Consider the following 26,929-nt stretch of genomic DNA (forward strand, 5'->3'; position numbering starts at 1 on the left):
TGAGAGCAGGGAGTACGATCTCTGAGGAGCACACAAAGTCTTTGTACTGGTAACAGTTTAATCAGCACAGTGTGTGAGCTTGTGGGTATTTGGTTTTCCATATTTTTTGTGTGTCTGAGATATAGTTTATTAAAACTTGGCGCACCTGGGTGGCTCAGTCAGTTAAGCATCTACCTTCAGCTCAGGTTGTGATCTCAGTGTCCTGGGATCGAGTCCTGCATAGGGCTTCTTGCTCAGCAGAGAGTTTGCTTCTCACTCTCCTATGCTCATCCTCCCTCTCTCTCTCTTTCTCTTTCCCAAATAAATATAATCTTAAAAAAAAAATGGTTGGGGCGCCTGGGTGGCTCAGTCAGTTGAGCATCCAATTACTGGATTTGGCTTGGGTCAGGATCTCAAGGTCCTGAGATGGAGTCCCATGGTGGGCTCTGTACTCAGTGGGGAGTCTGCTTGAGGATTCTCTCTCCTCCTCCCTCTGCCCCTCCCCCTGCTTGCACACATGTTCTCTTTCTCTTTCAAATAAATCTTTTTTTTTTTTTTTTAAGATTTTATTTATTTGACAGCGAGAGAGAGGACACAAGTAGGGGGAGGGACAGAGGGAAAGGTGGAAGCAGGCTCCTCCCCACTGAGCAGGGAGCTGGATGTGGGACTTGATCCCAGGACCCTGGGATCTAAGCCAAAGGCAGACCTAAGCCAAAGGCAGACGCTTCACAGACTGAGCCACCCAGGCACCCTGCAAATAAATAAATCTTTAAAAAAGTATGGAGGTAGCTACTACTGAGTGCTTACTGTAAGATACATTGCCTGTATGTTACTGTGAAAAAAGATTATTCAGTTCTCATAAAGACCTTTTGAGGTTGGCGTAAATTATCCCTGTCTTATAGCTAGCTACCCTGAACTCTGAGATGTAAAGTGACTCTCCTGTACTGTGGGAGGACACAGGCAGGAGCAAGGACAGGGACTTGGCCCGAAAAATCACATCTGTGCATGTTTGTGTGTGCACCTGCACGCACAGAACTTGTAGTCTTTGTACTTCCTGCTTCAGTGATGAGGCCCATAGACTTCAGGGAGAAGCCAGGGCCTCATTAACCCAAAATGATGAGGGGCATACTTCTTTGTCCCCACTGGAGTTCACAGTACATGACTAGGGTTGAAAAATAAGCAGGTGGCCCCCCAGAAGGTGAGCACTGTGGGTAGGATGGTGGCTGCTTTGACCTTTCTATTTCCTGTACCTAGCTCAGAATGTTCCTTGAATGAATGAATGAATGAGTGAATACAACATTGTAGCTGAAATTAAAAGGGTGTGCCAAAGTCAGCCTGGTGGAAGAAAATGTTTCAGGAGAGTGTGGCCTGTGGAGAGGCAGAGCCTGTTGTTGTGCCCCTGAGTGCAGAGTTGTTCAGGGAGTGATGAAAGTGGGGTAAGGATGGGCTCCAGGCTATGGGGGGCTGTGGAAGACATTGCCAAGTGGCAAGGACCCTATCCTACATGTGGGCCAGGTGTGGTCCCTCTGGTTGCAAGGAGGGAGCCCTTTTAGGATGGGATTGTCAGCAGGTAGATGGATAGGACTGAAGGCCAGGAGACTGGTTCCTGAAACCATAGTCATCTAGATGGGGTGGATATGCAAATGTTCAGGAGTGGAGCTGGCTGACCTGGCAAGGGATTTAGGTACAAAGGGAAGGGGGCCTCAAGGTGTCAAGTCTTGTTTGATGACACAGCTGTGAGCATGGCACGGCTAGGATTCGTCTGATTGAGGACATTGTATTCAGGGCTGGGTGACTGAAGGTGGTGGGTCCATGAATGCATGTGCTGATCATGAGGAATCTGGAAGTGGAGAGTTCCAGAAGGCAGTTGTCCTGTGACTTTGAAGCCCTGTACAGAAACCTTTGCTGTGTGAAGGTCTGAGACCTTTGATGCTTGAAGTATTGGGGCTGGTGAGCTCACCCTCATGAAGGATGGGCAGGCAGAACAGAACCCTGCTGGGCTGAGAGGCGAGGGGACCCCAAGATGAGAGGAGGAAGCAGGTGTATGTGGAGTTGGGACTGCAGGGGCACGGTAGGAACAGTGACAGTTCACAAGGGACACTGAGAACACCCAGTAGAACGCTGGAGCTCAGAGCTGTTCTTTGAGTTGCAGAAGGCATCTTTGGGATATGAGGACATGGAAGGGCTGCATGATTGTTAGGCTGCTGTTGACCCACATCTGAAAATGCATGTGCTCTGAGATGCGAGAGTGGGTGGAAGTTGGCATTGGCAGTGTGCCAGTGTCCCTCAGGGCCGGGGAGGACATGATGAGGTGGCGGGGAGGGGACATGGAAGGCCATAGGAAGCCGTCTGCAGTGACCATGTTGTGAGTAGGGTTTTGCATTTTGGGGCAAAGGTTACCCGTGTTCGTTGGGCCAGGGTGGGTCCAGGTGGTAGTAGTGGTAGTAGTGACCAGCAGCATTAATTTGGTGATTCCTTATCCCTGCCAGGTGAAGAGTTACTGCCCCCACATCACAGAGGGGGAGACACCTTCACTTGCCCGAGTTCACAAAGCTGCCATGTGGGAGCCACATGCGAACCTGGGGTCTGGCTCCAGAGCATGCTGGTCAGTGCTCAGAATCAGGCAGCAAACGTTTTTTGAAAGGGCCTCCTGGGCAGTTGAGGCCTGTCTCTTACTTGGCTCTGGTGTTGTAGCAGGAGAGCCGCCATGTAGAACAGGTAAAGGGGTGCCAGTGGCTGGTTCCAGTAAAACTTGATATATGAATGCTGATGCTTGAATTACCTTTCATTTTTATGTGCCAGGACATATTCTTCTGACTTTTTTCCCCCAACCATTTAATGCAAAATCAGTTCTTAGTTTGTAGACCGAATAAAAATGGATTGGGGTAGGTCTGGCTTGCCCGTCATTTGTCCACCTCTGTGCCCCTGCTATTGATGGCTCTCGAGCTTGGGTGCCCATGAGAGTCCTGAAAACACTGATGCCAGACCCAGAGAAGGAACTGGCCTTGGGTGGGACCTGAACAGCAGAGGTTTTAAAACTTCTCTGGTTGTTAGTATACAGTTAAGGCTGTGGGCCCATGACTCATCTGTAGAGTTTAGGAAAATACACAGTCCTGGTTGGCAAGTCTGGGGTGGGGCCTGAGGTCCTCATTTCCAGCATGCTTCCGGGGTGGTTATGCTGGCAGCCCCAATATGGCTAGAAGGCCGTGTAGGGGGTGTGTTTCTGTGTGCTGTCTACGCCCCCTTGGCGTGCCATCTGTACCATCCAGAGTGTGCACCTAGGAGACGGAAGGTGTGTACTACAGCAAGTGAGAAGGCCAGGCCAAGACTTCACCCCTGTGTTGACAGGTAGTGTTTCTGTGATACTTGTCCTACCACTGATTTTCCAAGGATGCCTGGAAAATTGTAACTTACTTCTAACTAATTTAGTGATTTTGGAAAAATATACTTTTTCCTCTTACCATTTATCATTTCCTTCCTTGACATAAATACATTTGAGTTGTTTTCACCAGCACTGTTTTTTTTTCCCCAAAGATTTTATTTATTTGACAGAGATCACAAGTAGGCAGAAAGGCAGGCAGAGAGAGGAAGAAGCAGGCTCCCTACTGAGCAGAGAGCCCGATTCAGGGCTCGGCCCCAGGACCCTGAGATCATGACCTGAGCTAAAGGCAGGGGCTTTAACCCACTGAGCCACCCAGGCCCCCCTACCAGCACTGTTTTTATTTATGAACTTTGAATGGGTTATAGCATCAGATAATCACTGATTTTCTTTGAAGCTTTTCTGGGGTATTGTTCCATGATGGGGGAATAAATACACCACACACTGAGTTCCCAAGGGCTGTGCATTGGATTTTGTGCAAAACAAAATCCCAGTGCGTTGTAGGTGTGAGGCTTTCTGACCCCTCTTCCTGGGTCTGCAGGTGGTTGCTGAGCACCCGGATGCCTCAGGCGAGGAGATTGAGGAGCTGCTGGGATCGCAGTGGGACATGCTCAACGAGAAACAGAAAGCCCGCTATAACACCAAGTTCGCCCTGGTGGCTTCCTCCCAGTCTGAAGAAGACTCTGGTAAACGTAACACTGTGCTAGTGTGCTCTGCTTGGTTGTGAGATGTGTGTCATGTAGCCAGCTGAGCTCCGCTCGGGGACTGCAGGGACGCGGGGCCGCTCTCCCCGTCTCTGACCCATGCGCTTGTGCCAGCAACCAGAGCGCCTGTGGTCACAATAAAGCAATCTCTGCTGTCTGCCTTTTCTCCCTCGTTGTTGTGAGAGCTGCTTGGTGTGATTCTCTCTCTGCGAGCCCAAGTGGAGTGAGTGCTCTAGCCTCCACAACGATGGGGTGGCCGGGGGTACACAGAAGGGAGGGAGCCCAGGCAGTTGCTAGGACTGCAGGTGTGATGATGCCCTTCCGGCAGGGGCTGGGCCTGCACCTCAGGAGGGGCTTGCTTCTTCAGGTGGGGGGCCTTGGACCTGGGAGCAGGGAGGGCGTTCCTGGCCCATTTGCTTGAGAGCTCACAGGGTGAGGAAGGTGACTGTGGACTGGCTTTAAGTATGGCCGTCCTCTGGTTCTTCTTAGGCCTTCAGTTTAAAAAACAAAAATTCTACTTTGCTTAAGAAAAGGGAGGCTTAACACTGTAGGCTTGGAAAGAACCTGTGACAGTGGTCAGATCTGTCATCTGTACATGTTTGGACACACATGTCATGGAAAACCAACATTTCTAATGTAAAAAAATACCTTTGGTTATCAATTTAAAATACAGACAATTCTGTATTTCTCAAGGTTCATCACTGAAGAATTTTGGAGTGGTCAAATGTAAAGTGTTTCAAGACTCACCTAAAAGGAGACCAAGACCCAGAAGTCATTGCATTTTGCCTTGTGCACACAAGCCATGCTTCTAGACCAGCATGTGCACATCTGACTCTATCCACACATGCACTACACAGCCTGCCTGTTTTGGTCACAGATGCTCTTGATTTTAGGACTTTCTAGAGCTCCACATCAACTATCTCATATATTAATATTGAATTTTGTTGAATTTGTTCAGCGTTTGTTGCAAATAATATAATTTAGAATAGCAAGGATGTTCTGGATTTGTGCATTTTCTTTAAAAGGCAGAGGTTGACTTGACTCTTCATCAGCACACTAAATCTGGAAGGGTGGTCCTTTTCAAAGACTGGCTTATTTAAGAATGAGTTAGGTTTTCCTGAAGCCAGATTGAACTACCCTTGAAGAGTAAGTGTGACTATGACTCTGTGTCACGTTTTGTCATTTTGGACTGCTGCCGACTACTTAACTGAGAGGAGGGCAGGGTTGGTTTCCGCCTTCAGTGTATGTCAGGTGTGTTCCTGTCCTGGAGGCCCTCGAGCCTCCCTTTTGGGGCCCCCGATGCCAATAACTAAGATGATGGGCTGTGTTGGTGGCATCAGCTATCCATGGCCTCAGTGTGAGGAATTCAAACAGAGGCCCACATTGCTGTCTTCTGTACAGAAAGCCCACTATCTCATTTTGGGCACAGGGGGAAGTTCTTATGTGAAGGGCTGTGACATCACCTCACCTGTGTGGAGAGGTGCAGGATACCAGTTGCTGCTCACAGGTCTCTGTAGCTCAGTGACAACGCGGCTGATGAGCTGGGCAGACTGGGTTGAGCGTGTTCTGGCAGGTCAGGCTGGCTGTGCCCTGTGCTGGCCGTGCATGGTCAGTGCTGCACAGACACCGTTGCTCTGCAAGCCTCTTCTCGGTGGGCCTTCATGGCTAGCCCATGTGGCTGCCTGTGGGCCGGCTCATGCTGTCATAGGGCAGGCAGCTGCTGAGGGCTCTAGTGGTATCAGGCCTCCACCTGTGGTGAGGCCCTGGATGGAGTGACCAGGGTGTGGCTAGCTGCACCTCCTCCTGAGGCACCCCGGGATCCTGCACTCCTGGCTGCGCACCCCTGTCCTTGTGGGTGGTAAGGCTGGAGGATGACACTGCCCTCCCACCAGATGTCTGCCCAACGGTCCAGGGCTACACCCTGAACCTCGGTACAGCAGGCATGCAGATAGAAATACTGGATCTGTGCTTGGAATAAACATTGGTGTGTTCAAGTTAATCACCTCTCTAGAATTTGCACTCTGAACTTACATCTTAGTTTTCTAGGTCAGTACCTTAAACTTGGATTAGTTGATATTCCTGGAAATACTAATGACTAACATAGTTAAACAACATGTAGGAAACTCTTAATTTGCAGATACCGAAGGAGTGTTCAGGAAATGTATAAAAAGTAGCAAGCTTTGTACTTTTTAAAGTTCCACTTAAGTTCCACTAGTCTTTACATGTTAGGAAACTAGTGGGTTATATTTAAATTTAGTGCTATAGGATATTAAAATGTAATTATAACAAATACCAATATAATAATCTGTAGATTAGATAAGGATTTTCTAGTATTTGGTGGTATAGGAAATGGTCTCTTGCAATTTGCAGAATGCAAAGAGATTTGGTCTATAATACTTAGGGCCTGGAAAGCGACCTGATTACTGGAAGCCCATCAGGGGCGGGATTTGCACATGAATGCCCTGGCTGGGCCATCATTGCTCTGGAGGGTGGCTTGTGGAGTGTTTTTCATGTAAGTTTCCCCCATCCCTCATACCAAGGTAACGTAAATGGGAAAAAAAGAAACCATACAAAGAGGACACAGGACCCTGCTGAAGAGGCTGAAGTTGAAGATGCACCCAGGAAAAGACTCAGGACCGAGAAGCATGGTCTTCGGAAGGTAATTATGCCCCAGGTGTGCCTGGGTTGGAGGAGCGTGTGCTGTGTGAGTCCTAGTGGCCAGTTTCCTTGGCAGAAGCAGATCAGAGGCTGGGGGCCTTCCTCAGCAGGTACTGGTTTAGAGGCAGACGGTCGCTTCTCTCCTGAAACCCTTTTGACAAGGCTGCTGCAGAAGGCCTGTTCCTATCTGCCTTGGACTTTACCACAAACTGCTCATGCTTGGCTGTCAAAGAAAAACATGCAAACACTTTGAATAATACTTGATGTTTAGATTTTATGGAATTGTATAGACCAAAGATTGCTCTTGTCTATAGGGCTATTATTCAGTGTGTAAGTAATTGGCATGAAGACATCAAAATCAATTAGGGATAAGTTATACTTCAATAAGAAAGTTTTTCAAAATCCATTAAAGGCGTTGAAAATAGATTTTATGAATTCATTCAGTTTATTAGTGATTCATGTTATTTTTCATCTAATGGGACTACTAAGCAGGCCTGTTTGATGCAACAAAAGAGTATAGATATGATATGCATAGAATATATGATATATTCTTTCTCTATATATATATACTTATTTACTTATACTCTTCTACTCTTTTTTTTTTTTTTAAGATTTTATTTATTTATTTGTCAGAGAGAGAGAGGGAGAGAGAGAGAGCACAGGCAGACAGAATGGCAGGCAGAGGCAGAGGGAGAAGCAGGCTCCCTGCTGAGCAAGGAGCCCGATGTGGGACTCGATCCCAGGACGCTGGGATCATGACCTGAGCCAAAGGCAGCTGCTCAACCAACTGAACCACCCAGGCGTCCCTACTCTTCTACTCTTAAAAAGAGTATAGATGTGCGTAGATAGGAGGGCCCCAGAGCCGTCTAGTTCTAGCACAGTCCAGCAGGCATCAAGGGGCGAAGTTTGCCTGGCACCTGGAGGAGGGTAAGCCCGCTTACCCGCTTATGGTGATTGTGTGTGTAGAGAGCGTGCGCTCTTTCTAGTGTGCTTTATGGCCCTGTGCTGTTGAGTCACAGACCGAGAGTTGGAACAGACTTTGTATCTTATGCTTGAGTTTATACAGAGTAGTCTTGTATCCGTGATTTTGAGAAAAGCTTCATCCAATCTTTTACCAATCTAAACATTTTTTTTTTGAAGATTTTATTTATTTATTTGACAGAGAGAGATCACAAGCAGGCAGAGAGAGAGAGGAGGAAGCAGGCTCCCCGCTGAGCAGAGAGCCCTATGCGGGGCTCGATCCCAGGACCCTGAGATCATGACCCGAGCCGAAGGCAGCGGCTTAACCCACTGAGCCACCCAGGTGCCCCTACTCTTTTACCAATCTAAATGAAGAAGTTCCTTTTTCTTTTTTTAAAGATTTTGTTTATTTATTTGACAAAAACAGTGAGAGATGGAATACAAGCAGAGGGAATGGGAGAGGGAGAAGCAGGCTTCCCGCTGAGTGGGGAGCTCGATGAACTGAAGACAGACACTTAACCAGCTGAGCCACCCAGATGCCCCTAGAAAATCCTTTCTTTACTGTTTTATTTGAAAGAATGGAAAACTCCATTCTACATGCTGCTGAAGTGTGAGCACGTGGCTACCACATCAGCTATCTTGCTTCTTTGAGGCCATTGTTGCAGGTCAGGGCAGCAGGCAGGCCCTGCACTATTTTCTGGGCAAGAGAACATTCTTCCAGGGCATGTGTCGGGTGAAGTGGTTAGTGGTCAAGTATCCAGCCTGGAGAGAGGTAAAACAGACCTTGTGTCACTGTAACCAGGCGGCTCACAGCCCCAGGAGCATCCTCTCTGCCGCCTGCTAGTCAGGTAGTCCTGTGCTGGTGGGCAGACTCACATCGGCTGCCTTGACACACTTGTATTTCATATTTACCTTAAAAATGTGTGGCACTGGGGGCGCCTGGGTGGCTCAGTGGGTTAAGCCGCTGCCTTCGGCTCAGGTCGTGGTCTCAGGGTCCTGGGATGGAGCCCCGCATTGGGCTCTCTGCTCAGCAGGGAGCCTGCTTCCTCCTCTCTCTGCCTGCTTGTGATCTCTCTCTGTCAAATAAATAAATTAAAAAAAAAATCTTAAAAAAAAATGTGTGGCACTGGACATTTGAAATATCAAAATTCACATTAAGTAGCCAGGTAGAAATGTTTTATTACCTAAGCTTGGGCAGTAGCACATAATAAAAAAAGTAGTAGTGTCTCCCTCTGGTTGAGTTTTTATAATCCAGGTAGGCCATATCCTGTACACTTCCTGGGCCCCTGTTACCTTGTTCAGTCTTGTGACTGCTTACACCGGCCCTGGGCAGGCTGGGGAGTGGGCTTGGCGTGCAGGGAGCAGCCCGGCCTGGGGACTGGGAAGGCGCAGGTGGCTGCGTGGCCATGCTGCTTCAGGGCTGTCGGAGAGGTTCTTTTCTTTTTCTCTTTTTTAAAAAATTTATGTATTTATCTTGTTGGGGAGAGAGAGAGCACAAGCAGGGGGCGCAGCAGGCAGAGGGGGAAGCAGGCTCCCTGTCAAGCAGGAAGCCCAATGTGGGGCTCCGTCCCAGGACCCTGGGATCATGACCTGAGCCGAGGGCAGATGCTTCACTGACTGAGCCACACAGGCACCCAGGAGAGGTTATTTTCAACTCCTTCAGATTCTGAGCACTGAACAAAATGTTCCTGATCCCTTCGTGTGTGTGTGTGTGTGTGTGTGTGTGTGTGTGTGTGTGTGTGTGTTCTCAGTTGCGAAATGTGCTTTCTTGATGATCTTTGTGAGGTTTGTCTGGACCTTGTCTCTGAATTGGAAATCCTCTGTGGAGGGAGGGAGGGAGTTAGAGCAGTGATGTTGGCATTGACTTGAGATGCCACTTTAGGTTGATGGGACAACCTCGGGAGCGGAAGGGTTGTTTTTTTTTCTCCTTCACACTCTGCTTTGAATTCAGGGGGAACTTGGAGGAGCATATGAAATGTGGCTCACATGAAGAGTCTGAGCAGCATGGCTTGTTTGGCTCCCCTACCCCCCTCTATCCCAGCAGATGGCGGGGCAGGCGCCCGGGAGGGCCTTTGAGCTGTGGAAGAGGTGTGAGCCTGGTCCGTGCTCATGGAGTGTGTGGAGCACATTTCAAAGAAAGACATTTCTGTTGCACAACGTTTCAGCAACCTGTGTTAGTTCACATTAGATTTTGTTCCCCTTCCTTTTCTTCTCTTTTTTCTTTTTATGTAATAACAGAGAGAGACGGTCAGTGACAAGACAGCCCGAACAAGCTCTTGCAAGGCCATCGAGGCAGCCTCCTCGCTGAAGAGCCAGGCAGGTAATGTGGTTAGTGCTTCTTCCTTGTCAGCTCTGCCAGGCACCTGGGCCGGGCTGGCAGCGAACAGGAAGCTCGGCCGGGGAAGGGCACAAGATCCCCTTCAAGGGGTCTGACGGCTAGTAAGGGGGAAGGAAGGTTCTCGTGCACCTGAATGTGTAAGTGGTTGCAGTGCTTCAGCTACATTTTATTGAAGTTATTTTTCTCTAGGTTTCTACTGGGCTTTATTTTCAGTTTAAAATTACACTAAAGAAGTTATTTAAGTCAGAAATATACAGGTTTCTTCCTTGACAGTGCCAGTAGTTGCTATAAATTCCACTACTTTTGAGTATCTGATCATCTATTTTCACTAAAAGTAAAAAGTTAAGGATTAGTTATTTCTCTTTCACATGTTGAAGAAACTGGCCTCAAGTGTTTGTGAAAAATAACTCAAAGCAATGAAAGAAGTAGGCTCCCTTCCCCTTCTCATTGTCTTTTTGAAGTGTCTGACAGTTTATTACAGAGAGTTTACCATCTCCAACTCTTTTTTGTTTTTCGGGTTTTTTCTTAAGACAGAGGGTGGGGGAGGGGCAGAGGGTGAGGGAGAGAGAGAGAACCTCAAGCAGACCCCACCCCTGCCCCACCCCCCTGAGCAAGGAGCCCAACACAGGGCTCCATCTCATGACCCTGAGATCATGACCTGAGCTGAAATCACGCAGATGCCATCTTGCGTCCCTCCTGTCACCAACTCCTAATTAGAAAGGAAAACAACATTCAGAGGAGAAAGGAGTAAGTGAGAGTTGGAAATGGATTTGCTTTCCTTATTTTGCATGAGGTGCTATGTTGGTTTTCAAAAATCAATCAAATGGACTATGAAAAGAAAGACCTTTGTGAGCAATGTTGTGCCCGAGTTTTCGCATCCGAGAGACCACCAAGGAGCCAACACGGATGCAATCACACGAGGGTTTATTTAACAAGTTTAAGCTTGGGCCCAAGTATACCTGACACAGCGGAGTAGGGACTTGGGCCCAAGCTTAAGCTTGTTAAATAAACCCTCGTGTGATTGCATCCGTGTTGGCAGTTTAAACATTGAGTGGACATTTGAGGATATGAAGGGATTGTTACTTTTAAGAATGGCATAGTGGTCTTGTGGTTGTATTTAAAACTTTATGTTTCAGAGACAGGTACTGAACTTTTTACAGGTGAAATGATGTTTGGAATTTGCTCCAGAAGAATGTGGCTTCTGGGGATGTGAAGCTAGGTGTGGATGGAGCCGTATTGTGATGGATTTGGGGGCTGGCCGGGCAGGGGAACATTGGATTTCACTGGACAATTTGCCTTTGTTTCCCTTCAGATTTTTTCACAGTAAAAAGTTAAGCCTTTACTATAACAGAGGAACCCGGAAAATTTATCCTTAGAACTTCATTTATTATAGGGGTAATTTTGAAGCAGTTAAGAGATTGAGGGTTTAAGATTTCAAACTTTACTTTATAAACCAAAATTGTTTTACAGCAACGAAACATCTGTCAGATGCATGCAAACCACTGAAGAAGCGAAATCGGGCATCCACAGCTGCGTCTTCCACTCCTTTTAGCAAAAGTTCGTCTCCTTCTGCATCCTTAACTGAGAATGAGGTAAAATACTAATGATAGTGATGACCGTGGTGTTCATATGAAGGCCATTTAGTTGCCCAAGTTGAAGTGTGAGCAAAAGTGAGACTTAACAAGCATAACACTGGTGTCCTCTCCACAAATGTAGGTGAGTTTCAGATTCTTTCAACTATGTATTAGTCATGGAATGGGAAAAAAAAAAATCACTATTTTAGTCTATTTGAGCACCACAGGTATACACACATGCACACAGCGTATGTATAAATGTGCATATACTTCAGTCTGGATGTAGTTTAACTGTTCTTGAGATCTGTGTTTAAAATGTGTTCTATTTAGCCCCACACTGCAATTAATTTTCCACATCCCAGCAAGTCTGCTCTGGCCCTAACATGACACTGTCACTTGAGCTGACTCTGGTCATTGTGCACTCGCCCCAGTTGGGGTGGAGGGTAGCTTGCCTGCTGTGTTGGATTCCCAGGCTCATGGAGGCATGTCCTCATGCATTCCATGGTTTGAGTCCTCTAAATCCTGGCATACCCTTAGACGCTTGAGTGTGGAGGTGAGTCAGAACCACCATAGTAATAGGACTCCTCTGTTTTCTGCATTTGCAGAATATGCAGTATATAGCAGAATAATAGCTACCTGAGGCTATACCCCTTGTTGTATCATGACATCTATACTTCATCACCAGATATAAAGTCTTGGCCGTTCTAAAAACAAAAAAACAGCCTCAGAATGCAAATATGACACTTTTTGGGGAGTTTTGGATTCCCAATTTTTGGATTCCCAAGGAGTTTATGATCAAGTTTTAATTCCTTACTAATTTGTTCCCTGTGATCCTCTTTTTCTCATTGTAGACATGAGTCCTGTTTATTTAGAGTATGAGGAGATGCTAACCTTAGGCTTTTTTTGAATAAGACAGTAAGGCAGGGAGTGGATATACCCCTCACCCTATTGGGTAAGAAGGTGGCACTTTTGACCTGGTCTCTGCCATGTTCACTGGTGGGGCCTGGCTGTTCTGCCGTCTCAGCCTCAGTTACTTCCTCACTCTAGATGAGGGCTGGGCCTTCTTGCATGAGGTGTCTTCCAGGGACCTGGGCCATCTGAGGTGGTATAAACATAGAGCTGCTCTGAGTGGGGTCTTCTTTGGGGGTTCACGCCAGTGGTGGTGGGAAGCTGCTCATGTGTGGGAACTGGGGCTTTCTTATAGTTTGGTGTGTGTAGGTGACTAAACATTTCTTATGTTTGGGCACATTCGAGAAAATGCAGTATGAATTCTTCACTGAACTTCCAGGGGCTTACTGAAACATGAAAAAGACAAATTCTATACAAATTTTTTTCCTTTTTCCTTTTTTCTTGTCTGAATTATGGTTAGTATCCTGAAAAATGAAGATTCTAATTCTAAAGAATACTAAAAGTAAAAAGTTTCAGGTCCATAGACCCTTTCACTTAAAGTTGGCTTTTTAAAGAAGATTTTTAATGAGTTTTTCTGTCATTGCACTTTGATCCACTTTCTGGTTGAGTTTTTAACTTACTCCGTTGTCAGATACAGTTGCAAGAAAAACTCTGAGGCTGAAAACAAATCTTTTCTGTCATTCCTGGTCAGAAAGCGTGCCAGCCAAAGGTTTGGATTCTGGGCAGCACAGCCCAGGGCGGACACAGCCAGGGTGGGGTTAGAACAGGTGGGTCAGGGTTGGTGGTCTGATGTTCACTGAGACCAGGGTGACTGGGGTCTTCCTGGGTTAGACATTTGTTCTGAACTTGGGAAGACTTCAGTGAAACATTTTATAATCATTAGACTTCATTGATTTTTTTAATTTTTTAGAACTTCAGAAGTGGATAGTTTACTAAATATGTTCATATTATATATTAGACACATTAAAATCATACATTGTCCTGCATTTTGAAGGTGATACATAGATCCCATAGTATGCATTCTATTGCTTATGTAAAAACATTCAAGTTACTAGGCCTTTTCTATCAGGCCACTTTTGAGTGGCTTATATAAATCTTTCATTAGCGTTCATTTTTATAGAATTATATTGTTCATTAAACCACTTCAGGTGAGCGAAAAGCCTTGTCTATTCTGTGTTACCACTACTGAACTACAGTCTGCGTTCACAACATATACCATGCTGAGTGTCTTTTAGCACGGGAGGCAGAGTGTAGGGTTCTAAAACAGTGTCCTGTAAACCACTGGTGTCCTGTTCTGGTGGGAGTTGGGTGACCCTGGGAGCTGCTGTTTGGGCTTCAGACTCGCCCCTTACTTAGGTCACATGCCCACTGCATGTTTGTGTGTCTTGCTATCACCCTTGATTGAAATAAGGAGTTTTCACAGAGTTGGTATTTCAAGACATTTTAGGTCATCTGTGGTTTAAATTCTTCTCAAAAAAAGGTATATATGAGAAATAAAATTGATACTGGAATAAGTATTACATGGTACTACAGCACCCTAATGAAGAGAATAGATTAAAATTACACACTTGCATGACAAAGGCCTGTGAAGGAATTAATGTGATTTAAGTGTTTTGTAACTTCATTTCTTATTCCCTTAGTAGAGCAAATTCTTATTTTTTTCGCCTTCACTGGTAACAGCTTTTATGGGAGCCCACATCAGCCAAGTTGGATTTGAACTCAGCTGCCCTGTACTGCACTTAAAATGATGTAATATTCCAGGATGTCTGCTCCAGGTGGTGTATCGTCGTACACACTAAGGGACATTCCTATCACAGTCATTTTATGGAAGATGTGTGATAATCTGTTTTTACTGGTATTACTAACACATACAATGAAGAAAACAGATAACAAATTTTAAGACCAAGGTAAGATACCTAATCAAGGCCATTTACCTGATCACATTCATCTCATAATAGAAACACACTCATATTGCAATGATCCATGTAGATTTCACGTTGACGGGACGCCCGTCACCGGGGGCTGCCCTGGGCCTGCGAAAAGGACTCCGCGCCGAAGGGGCTGGTCTTGCTAGAGGCCACACTTGTCTCCTAGTTCATGACTTGCCGAGTTTTTATTGAAAAATGCTGGCATCTGCACCTTCAGAAACAGAGAACAAGCAGCACACACTAAAAGGAGTCCTCGTCAGCTAATTCCCATTGCCAATGGAATGTACTCAGTACTGTACATATTAAACTAATTTCCAACATAAAAGGCAGGAGGAGTTTTGATTCTGTCTTTTTTTTACTAAGCAGTTTTACTATGACACTAGTTACAGCAAATTTTTAGGAAAAATATCATTTACAGTATCATTATGAGCCATTTAACTCCACTCTTTTGGTTCAGTGATTGGTGTCTTGGGGGCACCGCAATCAGGTTATTTACAGTAACCACTTCATCAGTCGCTCTTGTAGGACATCAGCCATCCCATTAAATGTCTAAGTCTTGGGTGACCACCTGGTGTCCTACCCCTGGGTGCCCGCATGTTTGCATGGTGAGACGCAGGCCTCGCTTGCCCTTTAGCTCGTGGAGGCAGAAGGAGTGCTGTTCACGTTACCATGTTAACAGTACTCGGTTCATTCCCAGCAGACTCTTCAGCTGTGTTCTACCCTTAATGAAAGTTTCTGACTACTACTTGTGTTCTAAACCGTTAAGTAATGTAACGCATGTTAAACACTTAGGGTGCCTGGCGCCTTGCAAGGACTCAGTGGTTCACTGTTGTGACAATAATGGTTATAACAATAAAAATAATAAAATCACCATCATTCCATTTTTATCCAAAAGTATAAATTTTGCTTTGGCATGAAAAGTGATCCTCTCGACTGCATTATGCACGTGGGGGTAAACTGAACATAGAAGTGGCAGACACTGGGTTGGTTTGAGTAGTACTTGAGGGTCTGGCCTGTGCTGAGGGCTAGTTGGGTGGCTCTTCTCGGAGCTGGTGGGATACATGGCCTGCGAGGTGGCCCAAGCCATGCTGTTCCTAAAAAACATTGAAAAAGCTCAGGAGTAAATGTAGGGTTCACAGAAAACTAATTAATACATTTTAAAATGTGAAAAAAGGTCATGTAAGTGGTCCGGTTCAAGAAACGATCACCCCAAGTAGAGACTTGCCTGAAAGGCTTTTGACAAGAATTCATTTGAAACTCTAGCATGATGAATTTTGAGTGGGCGGCCAGCCAGCTACCAACATGCGTTAGGCGCATTAGAAGTTAGCCAGAGAGCAGGTACTTTCCTCCGTAGGAAGAACTGTCAAAATGGCTGTATGGTATATCCTCTATGTATAGTACATAGGAGGGCATGGGGTAGGGTCAAGGATGGGGGAGTATGCAGTGTTTCTCAACTGGGGAAGGCATCCTTCCCTGCTGGGGGATATTATATTGGGAAGGTGGTGAGGTGCAGGTAGTGAGAGGGACAGTTCCACAGGCGGCAGAATTGTCCTACTCCAAATGCCAGCAGTGGTCTTGCTGGGGAATGCTGGTGGATGAGCAGAGCTCCCGAGAGGCCCCACCCATGGCTTCCTGAAGGTGAGTGGAAAGGGCTCCTGTTTGGAAAGAGCTTAGTGACAAGTAAGTTTTGTCTGCCAAGAGCACAAAAATTCATTATGCTACTAATTTAACATGAATTCCCTAATTTCCTAGGGAGGTCAGAATAATACTGATGCATTCTAGTCTTGTCCTTTGAACCACCTATTGTAGAGGTGACTTTCGCTTAGACATAGAACCACTGTAGCGGTTCCATTTACGTGCTGCAAACTGTCTGCCATACACCACACACCACATTTGTGTCGTGAGGGGAGATAGGTACAAGAAGGAACTCTCTAGTATAAAACATGAGGCATTCACAAAGGGGTGAAAACTTGTCCGAGTATACAACAGTCTACATTTCAACTGTTCTAAAACTGAAAATTCCCCACTGTGTTGGGGGCACATTAAGTGCACCTATTATAGCAGTTGGGGTCCCGTGCTGTTTACCCACCTGCTGTGGGCTTCTGTGTCCCCTGTGGGGCCTTTCTTTGGAGTTGGTACAGAAGTTAAATGTCTGTCTCTGATGGTGTTGAATCTAGGTGTACTAGCATCAGTATTCTCTTTATACAATGTATCTGTTCTATCTCTGTCTCCCAACTGAAAATAACCCGTGTTTTTTAAGAGGTTGCTCCTAAAACCACCAAGAAATCGAGGCCAATTCTCATGGCATGGAAGCGCAGTTTCATGAACTAAGGCCATGGGTGTGTGCAGTGTGTGCGGAGGGGTCTCGTCTGTCTCACCTCCTCCAGAAAAGGTCATCCTGCTCCCTTGGTGTTCTCTGTGAGGCTATCCCAGCTCTAGATGGGTCTGAGCCCAAGTGTTTCTCTGGAAGTTCATGCAGAAGCACAGAAAGGTTTAAAATGAGGTGTCTAGGTTTGAGGAGTGGTGATAAGGGTGGTGGCCATTTCAGGAGGTTTCTTTTGTTGGGGATGTTACCTGCTTGCTCGCACTAGAGGAGAGGATGCAGGAGACTATGCGGAACCTGAACCGACTTAGCAACAAGGTCAGCGTTCCAAGGGATCTCTTTTGCCAGAGTTGAGGGCAGAGTGGGGCCAGCATTTGCCCAGGGGCAGTGACTTGAATACCACCGAAGGTCAGTTTTAGTAGTGTCCCCAAAAAGGAATGAAAGTAAGATTGTAAATTAGCATCTTCTAGTTCCCAAAACCAAAACTGCACCCACGAATGGGTGTAAAATTAAAGTGATAAAGAAATGCCCTCAAAGAGGGTTCTTGGCCAAAGCCTGATGTGAGTGGATGTGGGGCCCTGCTGTGGCCAACGGCGAGCTGTGATTCTGTGCGTCATTTCAGTAATAGTGTGAGCACACTTCTCTGAAGTCCTCCATTCACTTAGCCTGGCAGAAAGGGGAGGCTCGGAGAGGGCGTCCTTGGTAATTTAGTGGCCGCGTGTGGGGCCGAGCCGGCGAGGAGGCTGGGCTCCTGTCTGAAAGGGCAGACACCTGTACTTTGGCCAGTGGACTGGATTCCTTTCTCGCTTGATTTCTGACCTAATGTTTCTCCATCATGTCTAGCCCTTTAGATGATTAACTAATTTTGAAGGTGGTTCTGGTCCAGGTAGATGTGTGTGACCTGGTGAGGGCTCTTCATACTTGGTGCCAGGCTGTAGTTCTACAGGCTTTTTACAGTCCATACCGTCCTCTCCGGTTTCAAAAATCTCTAAACAGAAGTGATTGCTGAAGCCTGCTGTTTATCTTGCAGAACATGAATCTGAGTGAGACTCTTTTGCTAAAAGAATTGAATCTGGTTAGAAAAGATTTCACAAAATGCTCCCCAGTCTGTTACTGGCTTCTTATTGACTCTTAAAGGTTCTTTTTCCCTTTTCCTCTTCTTTTCCTTTTTAAGAAATATACTGACTTCTATGCATTTTGGAATTTTTGGTCAGTGACCTCGATTTTGATCCCTTTAAGTACAGTTTTTGCTGTTTTACTTAGAATTAGAAATTACCACTAATCTACTTGCCGCTGATGGATGATCAGCCATCCTTAGCAGGTAGAAGGTGGTGTGTACTATACTCATCATTCTCCTTATACTGCCTGGGGGAGAGGCATACTCCCTTCCAGACATTTTCACCAGCAAGGGCCAGTGTCCTACAATGTCAGTTTAAGAACCTGACAGGCCTCGTCGTCATGTTAGAGACCTTCGTGACTAACATATTAGGTCGACTTTATAACTTTTTCTGGCCTACGTGTAGCTGTTGAGTTTTGGCATAAAACTCTTTGATATCAAGGTTAAAGCGTGCTAACCATTCAGGCATGTTATACCTTTAAGGAATGACCGAAGTGTAGGGGTGGGGTGGCCCAGCCCAGCGGGGGTGCGGGGTTGGGGTTTGCTCAGCTGTGAGGCAGGGGCTTCATTCCTGTTTTCACCTGGCCACAGGGAGGGCACAACTTGTCGCTTGGAGCAGGCCAGCCCAGGCCCCTCCCTAGCCCACTCTCTATGGGATGGCCACTGCTGAGGGACATAGCCGGGGCAAAGTTGGGTTGATAGGATATTTCAGAGACTCATTTTACCCATGATCAGGGCCAGCCTTGAATCTGGAGCAGCAGCCACATGGCCTGATGCTGCGGCTGTGGCCATCCACTTGGCTCTCACGGGCACCTTCTGGGGCTATCGGACAACACAGAAGCACCCAGGTTAGATGGTGAAGCACAAAGACGGTGTGTGAGCTGGAGGTCTGTGTGTTCAATGACGCAGACCTAGCCCTAGAATTTAGGGGCAGCTAGGATGGTTGTAGTTGATGTCATCTAGAAGGGTTGCTCTAATAAACGTTATTCTGAACTGTAGTGTTTTAGGTGATGAATGACTGATTTAAAAAATTATTTTAATTCCACTCAATATTTCACTGTGATGTTAACTTGGAGGACCTGTCTGAGGTTAGTCTTGATTTTAAGCTCCTTAAATCTGTTGGGTACAGGATATTGATCATGTGTAAATCCAAAATACTGTGTGAAAGTGCTTATAGTTATTTCTTCCTTGACAAAAGCGTAACTTAAACATGAAAATAATGTTGGTTTATAGAAATATTTATTGTTCAAGGTCTGTAATTGTATTTCAAAAATGATGTGGTATTCAACTTGTGAAGGGATTTGTTTTGTCAAAAAATTTTTTTACAATCACTGTGTTATACCACTGTCCGAGGCTTAGGGCCCCTTTCCCATCACAGCAGAGAGGACTGGGATCCACATAAGTCACCCTAAATGGCTATATTGTTGCTAGAAGTTGGTTCAAATGTGTTCACTAGGTTACCTTATGTTCATTAATATCATCTTGAAAACTCCCTGTGATACATGTTAAGGAGACAGCAGCCCCTGCCCATAAAGTAATGTATTTGTAAGGCAAATAGGCAATTGGATACTATCACATATTAAGTGGGGAGTAGAGGAAGTATTTTCAGACTCAAGAAAACTTTGAAAAGTCAGGAACTAAGCTGCTTGGAGATCTGTGCTGCCAGCGTGGCTTTGGTGGATTCGGGAAGCGCCGGGAAAGTTCTTGACAGAGTCTGTGTCCGTTCAGTTACTCCATTGTTCTTTTTCCAAATGCATCCTACTGGATATGGAATAGACCGTAGATGTCGTAGACTGAGAGTTGGGACTGTGTTGGGACCATTCGGGTGAATGTGTCGCTTTCACAAACGGCATCTCCGAGTAAGTACTGTCACCTGGTGCACGTGGAGCCTGCAGCTGGAGTGAGGCGCGCCGGTGTGGTGCCCTGCGCACTTTGCTCCTCTTGCGGGTGGTGTGCTGAGCGCAGAGCCGTTGGATCCCTCCGACTGTGTGCTAGTTGTCTGTCCGGTGGCTGGGAAGGGGTTGGGCGGGGCGAAAGTCGCGATCTGCCGCAACCTGTGTCATGGACTGTAATATTGTAAGGTCTGTATTCTGTATGTGTATCTTAGACCCCAAGCAGGAAACAAGCCTCATGTGTGTCTTTAACATTTATATTTCCATTCAAAATATGTATTCAGTGTTGATTTCCTCAAAACAGACTTTGTTAATTTAGGAAATATCTCCAAGTGGAAACGTGCTAACTTTTTCTGTAAATCTTAAATAAAAGGTGCTGTTCCTTTCTTTGACCCAGGACTGGTCTGTGTTTTCTGTCTTTCTCTCCATGCAGTTTTTCTTTTTTTTTTTTTTTTTCTTTTTTTCTTTTAAAGCTTTCAATTTGTTCCAGCCACATTGAGGGAAGAACGTGGGTTGGTGGGTAGGGAACCGGGGCTCTCTCCCCTGAGCCCATGTTGAAGGCTCTTTCTCTCGGTTCCTCCGTCAGATGGGTCAGCCTTGGCCTGCTCTTTGAGTGGGGCTGGGCCAGGAAGCATGGCTGCTCTTCCTGATGCCCCCAGCCCCACCCCAGTGCCCAGCGGCATCTTGCCTCAGAGCGCTCAGCACTCCTGTCCCCTGCCCGTCCGTCTGTGACTCCGAATCTGAGGGACATGTTAATAAGAATTGGGGATTGAATGCAGTTTTTTTCCAAGTTACCTTCTTTCTGAATGTTAAATGTTAAAGTAGTAGGGGGTGAGCCGATAGGAGGGGCTCCCTCTGGCCAGCCTGGAGGGCACCTTGCTGTGCGAGGATCCCTGTAATTTAGTGTATGTTCACACCGCTATTTCCATCTTCCTGGAAAAGGTGAGGAAATGAAGGTTGAGAGCCTACTTTCTCCAAAGATTGTGTTGTTAAGGGATGTGTCAGGAGAGCAGTGAGGCCGGTGGGCTGATGCACCAGCTGGCCCGGCTGCAGACGCCGGTCAGAGCCAGCACGACCCGCACACGTCTGCCCGTTCATACCGGCTCTAAGTCCATGCTGAGTGGGTGTTTTCCTTCTCCTGCTCCCCTCATGTCAGGGAGCTAACTCATCAGGCAATGTTCATTGATAAGACGACAGAACTGGGTGGATTGGCTGGTGGGGTTTGTTCTGTTTTCTTTTGTTTTAATGTGGCCCAGCTTTAGTTTCTAGCTTTGTGTTCACTGGCAAACAACAGGCCTATAATATGATTACTTGTTGTGATTATCAAGGTGTATAGGAAACGTAGTTTATACTTTTGTTGTGTTGAAAAATTCAGTTTTCAACATTCATTTACCTAACATCAAACAAACACTTAATGTGTTTTTAGGTTTTTTTTTTTTTAATTTGAATATGGTATATGAGAAAATTTTCTTACTAAAGATTTATTGATTTCTATGTGGAGATTTATTATTGCTGCTCAAATGTGGGCAAAATGTGTGCCCTGAGGAGGGAGAGAGTTAGCCTGGGCTGGGTGATTTCTGATGATGAAGGAGATGGGTGAAACACAACCGGGGGGATGGTCCTTTGTTTTGCTCAAAGATTCCACATTTTTCTCCCAGGCCTTTCTCTTAAACTCACCTATTAACAGAGTCGGCAGGTTTTACCTTGCCTTTTCCCACTTGGAACCCTCTGGGGAGAATAGGCAATGGGGGGGCGGGTGCCAGAGCAGGATAGTCGGTTGTTAGTTACGCGTGTTCTAGAGCACTGACCTTGGGTCAGCACTCTGGTGCCCTGATACGCTTCCAGAATGGCCTCCACCACAGTGGCAGTGAGACCACAAGATGATAGCACAAAGGCTTACACTTTGATGCTGCACTTTGGTCCTTTAAAACACTCATTAGGTCATAATCTGTTTCTCTTATTTCAAACTGGTTGGAACTTGAGAGGTTGGGTAAGAAAGGTCAAGATTCTCAGTTCCATAGCCCACGTTAGGTCACCCACTGGAGCACATTGGGTTTTCGTCAGAGTTCCTTCCTGTGGAACGCAGAGACAAGTGAAATTTTGTGCCTCTTCTACAGAAATTTAACTAAGTGTCAAGGAGGGTAAAGCCCATTATCTGAATTTCTATACAGTTCAGTGGCCAGGTTTTGCCATCACAAGCAACAGCTGACACTACATTTGCAACAAGTACCTGGCAGTTGGGGATGGGTGCCAAGAAGGCCTGTTTGTGAGGTGACGTGGGCGGGCCATGTGCTGCCGCCGCCGCCGCTCTCCGTGACTAGTGAACTGTCGTCCACCTCCTTCATCTCCAGGTCTCCGACGGCCCAGGAGACGAGCCCTTGGAGTCCCCGTATGAGAGTGCAGATGAAACTCAGACCGAAGTGTCCGTCTCATCCAAGAAGTCTGAGCGAGGAGTAACCGCCAAAAAGGAGTACGTGTGTCAGGTGAGGGGAAGGCTGTCTTTTGATTTGTCCCTTGACTTGGTCCCAGGCCACACCTTCACTCTTCCTCGAGCCCCACCCAGCATGACACTGACTTTGGTTTTGAAGGCATGCGGTTGCCAGCAGAGTCCCAGATTAAGTGCCCCTAGGAGTGTCCTGCATCTACACGCAGGCTCTGTGCTTCTGTCACTGAGTTAACAGCCGACCTGTGTAACAGACACACATCTGTACGTGCATGCTTTTTGAAATGTGTGAAGTTGGGGGTGTCACCGCCAGCACCTTGGCCAGGTCCTGGTCCGTGTTCTGTGGTGACACAGACCAGGTCACTTACTGCTCTGTGAGATGGAGGCTGTGGGGAAGCCCCTGGAGGAGTTTGGTTTATGGTGATGGAAATGTGTGGGAGTTTTCTTGATTCTCATGTCTGATTCTAAACCTCTCGAGTGTATCCTACAGGGTCTGGGTGCCAGGCATGGCCTTACTGCTGTCCCCTTTCTGCCCCACAGCTGTGTGAGAAGACGGGCAGCCTTGTGCTCTGTGAAGGGCCCTGCTGTGGAGCCTTCCACCTCGCCTGCCTTGGACTCTCCCGGAGGCCAGAAGGGAGGTTCACTTGCAGTGAATGTGCTTCAGGCAAGTTCTGTTGTAGCCTTTAAACTGTACTTCCCATGACAGGCAGTTCTGGGAGCGTCCCCTCCCGGCCGTGGAGTCTTCCTCCGAGGCTCTTGGGCACAGTGCATTGGGCCACCCCCCCAGGTGCGTCCTGATGTGGGACCTGAGAGCCTGGTGGGGGACAGCTGCCTCCCTGCTGGTCTCTGTGCTGTCCCTGTCCTTCCCATGGGCTGGCCTAAGCCTGCTAGTCTGTGAGGTGGCTGGCGTGGGGTGCCATGGTACCAGAGGGCCAGCGTTCCTTGTACAGGTAACCCGGTCAGTCACAGAACACGGGCTGCTTTAGAGACACAGCATGAACCTGAGCTTCAGTTTCAACAGAAAGAATAGCTCCAGGCTCTTGCCTGAGCGGCCATCGGGCCTCAGCAGCACAGTCTGGGGGCTGCTGGGAAAACGGGCCACTCTGATGTAGCCCCCTCTGTCTTTGGCCAGACTTGAGGGTCTCCTGGCTCTCGTGGGAGCATGTCCCCGGTTAGGAAGACACCTAGACTCTCCAGAGAGTTCCTCCAAGCCTGTCAGATACAACAGTACCCCACTTTTGGAGGCCTCTGTCAGCCTGTGAGTCTAAGTGATTCTTCACTATACTTGGTGAACTCTCAGAAAGGAGAGTAACAGCCTTTCTTCAGAGAAGTGCCTCCTTTCAAGCTTCTGGCTAATTCAAGTGGGAGTCCCTACCTAGGCTCCCTCCTCCTCACACTTTCTTGTCCTCCAGGGGAAGCTGGAGCCCAGTTCACAGCAAGGTAACCCTTGATGGCTGGACTTTTTTGAAGCATGCTTGGACTAGTCAGCAAGGTCAGAAAGAGAGCCAGAGGCCTTGGCAGCATGGGCTACCGCTGACAGAGCTGCTGGAGTTGAGTGGCTTAGGAACGACTATTTAATTCTTGTTCTTTGTATCTCTTTCTCTGCCCCTTTCTTTAACCATTTGTTAGGGATTCACTCATGTTTTGTGTGTAAGGAGAGCAAGACAGATGTGAAGCGCTGTGTCGTATCGCAGTGTGGGAAGTTTTACCATGAAGCTTGTGTAAAGAAGTACCCTTTAACCGTGTTTGAGAGCCGAGGCTTCCGCTGCCCCCTGCACAGCTGTGTGAGCTGCCACGCTTCTAACCCTTCCAATCCGAGACCGTCAAAAGGTACAGGTGCACCCCACAGCGTGGGGGTGGGCTCAGGGTGCTCACGGGGGTGAGGGGTGGGCCTGGTGGCTGGTGCAGTTGTCTTTCTGTCTCTGCCTTGCCCTGCATTTTCCCTTCTTCTTGCCCTAAATGTTAAAGATTCTTAATTTTAGGAGGGAGAGACCTTTTTCAACCATTTTGATAGACTGTATTTGTTCTGGTTTTAGTGCTCTTTCATATGTAAGAAAATTATTTAATTTTTTTAAAGATTGTATTTACTTATTTGAGAGAGAGCACGAACGGGGGAGGGGCAGAGGGAGAAACAGACTCCCCCAGCTGAGCTGGGAGCCTGATGCGGGACTCCATCCCAGGACCCTGGGATCACGACCTGAGCCGAAGGCAGATGCTTCACCAACTGAGCCCCCCAGACATCCCTAAGGAAAAATTTTAATATCAAGTTGTGTCTGCTTCATTTCATTAGAGTGTAGGTTTGAGGGCGGCAGCTTACCTATACTTCCTGACCCCCTGGGTCTTGGGCAAGGCTGACTTGGCCCTTGAGGGACGTTTGGGGGCATCTGGGGCATCTGGTGGGCAGAAGCCAGATGCTGCTGTACTTGCCACAGCACACAAGGTAGCTGCCTATGGACCCATGTGCCAGCAGCGCCCAGCTTCATGAATCCTTAGTTAAGACCTGATTTCAGAATATGGCCTTTTAAGTGCTTGGCGTTTCCTTAAACATCATTTCGATGCATCTTTGCCTTGAAGAAATGTGTTTTCATGACACGTATTAGATATTCTTCCCATCCTGGTTATTTTATTTTTTTAATTATCTTTTTTGAGCGAGAGCACGTGTGAGCACACAAACAGGGGGAGTGGCAGAGGCAGAGAGAGAAGCAGGCTCCCCGCTGAGCAGGGAACCCGATGCAGGGCTCGATCCCAGGACCCCGGGGATCATGACCTAAGCCCAAGGCAGACGCTTCACCGACTGAGCCCCCCAGGCACACCATCCAAGTTATTTTTTTCGTTAAATATTTCAAGTTTATTTCAGCATTAATTTTGTTAACCTTTCGGGGTGTGGTCATTTCGAGGGGCTCTGTTTATGGCTACGTCCTCAGTGCGTGTGTCTGCCTTCAGGGAAAATGATGCGGTGTGTGCGCTGCCCAGTCGCCTATCACGGAGGGGACGCTTGCCTGGCAGCTGGCTGCTCGGTGATCGCTTCCAACAGCATCATCTGCACGGGCCACTTCACGGCTCGCAAGGGGAAGAGGCATCACGCTCATGTCAACGTGAGCTGGTGTTTTGTGTGCTCCAAAGGTGAGGGCCATGCTGCCGGCGGCTGGCAGCCTTGCTCTGTGGGCTCAGCGTGGATGCCAAAGGTGCTTCTCCTGGCTGGCTGCTCAGCACACGGCTCCTGCAGCCAATCCTGGGGTACTGCATGTGGAGGGGAGCTTCAGCGCTCCTCCACCTCTGGGGGTTACCATTTGTGACGTCTCTGTCATGTGCACTCATACACTGTGATGTTTCTGGATTAACTATGACCAGTGCACAGACTGAGGGGATGTTATTCGTGGTGGTAATAAAACGTGCTTTTAAAAAAAAGATTTACTAGAAAGAGAGTGCATGCATGTATGTGTGGGGGGAGGGGCAGGGGGCGGGGGAATCTCAAGCAGACCCCCTCCCAACACGAGCAGGGAGCCTGACCTGGGGCTTGACCCTAGGACCCTGGGATCCCGAGTTGAGCCGAAATCCAGAGTCAGAGACTTAACCTACTGAGCCAGCCAGGCACCCCTCAAATGTGATTTTGAGTTTGTAGCCAGCCAGCTGCCATGACACTGCTCTTAGCAGGAGGCGTGGAGCTGCTGTGGATGGGTGGGGGCGGTCTGAGCCAGCTCTCCCTGCCTTGCAGGGGGAAGCCTCCTGTGTTGTGAGTCCTGCCCGGCTGCCTTCCACCCCGATTGCCTGAACATCGACATGCCTGATGGCAGCTGGTTCTGCAACGACTGCCGGGCCGGGAAGAAGCTGCATTTCCAGGACATCATCTGGGTGAAGCTCGGCAACTACAGGTGCGAGAAGTAGAGCCCCGTGCTTGCCCGCCTCCTCGTTCACCTGTGTTCTTTTCACTTTGCAGGACTGAAAGCACTGAATGATTGTCACTCTGTCTGAAGAGTCTGTGAATCCTCTTTTTAATATTTATAATAGATGGTGGCCGGCAGAAGTTTGCCATCCCAAAAATGTCCCCCCAAATATTCAGAAACTGAAGCACGAGATTGGAGAATTCCCTGTGTTTTTCTTTGGGTCTAAAGATTATTACTGGACGCATCAGGCGCGAGTGTTCCCGTACATGGAGGGGGACCGGGGCAGCCGCTACCAGGGGGTCAGAGGGATCGGAAGAGTCTTCAAAAACGGTACGGACATTTCCAGATGCAGTGAAACCACACTCTGGGGTACCTTTTGCTAATCCTGATTTCTGCTCTTGGAAAGTTTGGTTTCTATAGAAAACACTGGGCTAAGCATTCTAGCTGTACTTTAAGTTAGAAAAGAGTAGGTTTGCAGACTGATTTGTCGAGGCAAAGGTAAAATATGCTGCTCAGTAACTTTTATTATGACATTGCTTAGTGATTAATTTTACTAAAATATGTTGGAGCTACTATTAAGAAGTTAGTTTTAGTAATGATTTACAGAGATTTCTTATAGCTTGCCTTTGCATAAGATGGAAATGTGGAGGACACTTGGCTGCCGTCTAGACCGGGTGCCCCTGAAGGGCCAGGTGTGGGCAGGTGGACAGGTGCCCGCCCTCTGATTCCATAGCCAAAGTAGGGGACAGGGACAAGAGCAGAGTGTCATTCAGGTGACGGACGGGATGGGAATGAGACCACTTGACTGGAGCGAGTGAGACAGAAGACAGACTCAGCTTGC

The 26,929-nt window shown here is 47.3% G+C and overlaps 1 protein-coding gene across 5 annotated transcripts in view; it reads left to right on the top strand.

Annotated features, from left to right (window-relative positions):
- The window catches only part of NSD2 (nuclear receptor binding SET domain protein 2), a 96,786-nt gene that overhangs the window by 52,911 nt on the left and 16,946 nt on the right, over positions 1 to 26,929 (top strand). For 4 of the 5 annotated variants that reach the window (XM_047718630.1, XM_047718629.1, XM_047718631.1 and 1 more), the window contains 10 exons: positions 3,900 to 4,044; positions 6,603 to 6,721; positions 9,919 to 10,000; positions 11,489 to 11,610; positions 22,113 to 22,244; positions 22,745 to 22,868; positions 23,834 to 24,034; positions 25,148 to 25,327; positions 25,920 to 26,076; positions 26,213 to 26,418. In XM_047718630.1, the coding sequence (XP_047574586.1) occupies positions 3,900 to 4,044; positions 6,603 to 6,721; positions 9,919 to 10,000; positions 11,489 to 11,610; positions 22,113 to 22,244; positions 22,745 to 22,868; positions 23,834 to 24,034; positions 25,148 to 25,327; positions 25,920 to 26,076; positions 26,213 to 26,418 (1,468 nt within the window). Of the gene's footprint in view, positions 1 to 3,899; positions 4,045 to 6,602; positions 6,722 to 9,918; positions 10,001 to 11,488; positions 11,611 to 14,181; positions 20,161 to 22,112; positions 22,245 to 22,744; positions 22,869 to 23,833; positions 24,035 to 25,147; positions 25,328 to 25,919; positions 26,077 to 26,212; positions 26,419 to 26,929 lie in introns of those variants that run through there. The other variant, XM_047718633.1, reaches the window with a different exon arrangement.

This window comes from Lutra lutra, chromosome 2 (genome assembly GCF_902655055.1).
Source record: "Lutra lutra chromosome 2, mLutLut1.2, whole genome shotgun sequence".
NCBI classification, from domain to species: Eukaryota; Metazoa; Chordata; class Mammalia; order Carnivora; family Mustelidae; genus Lutra; species Lutra lutra.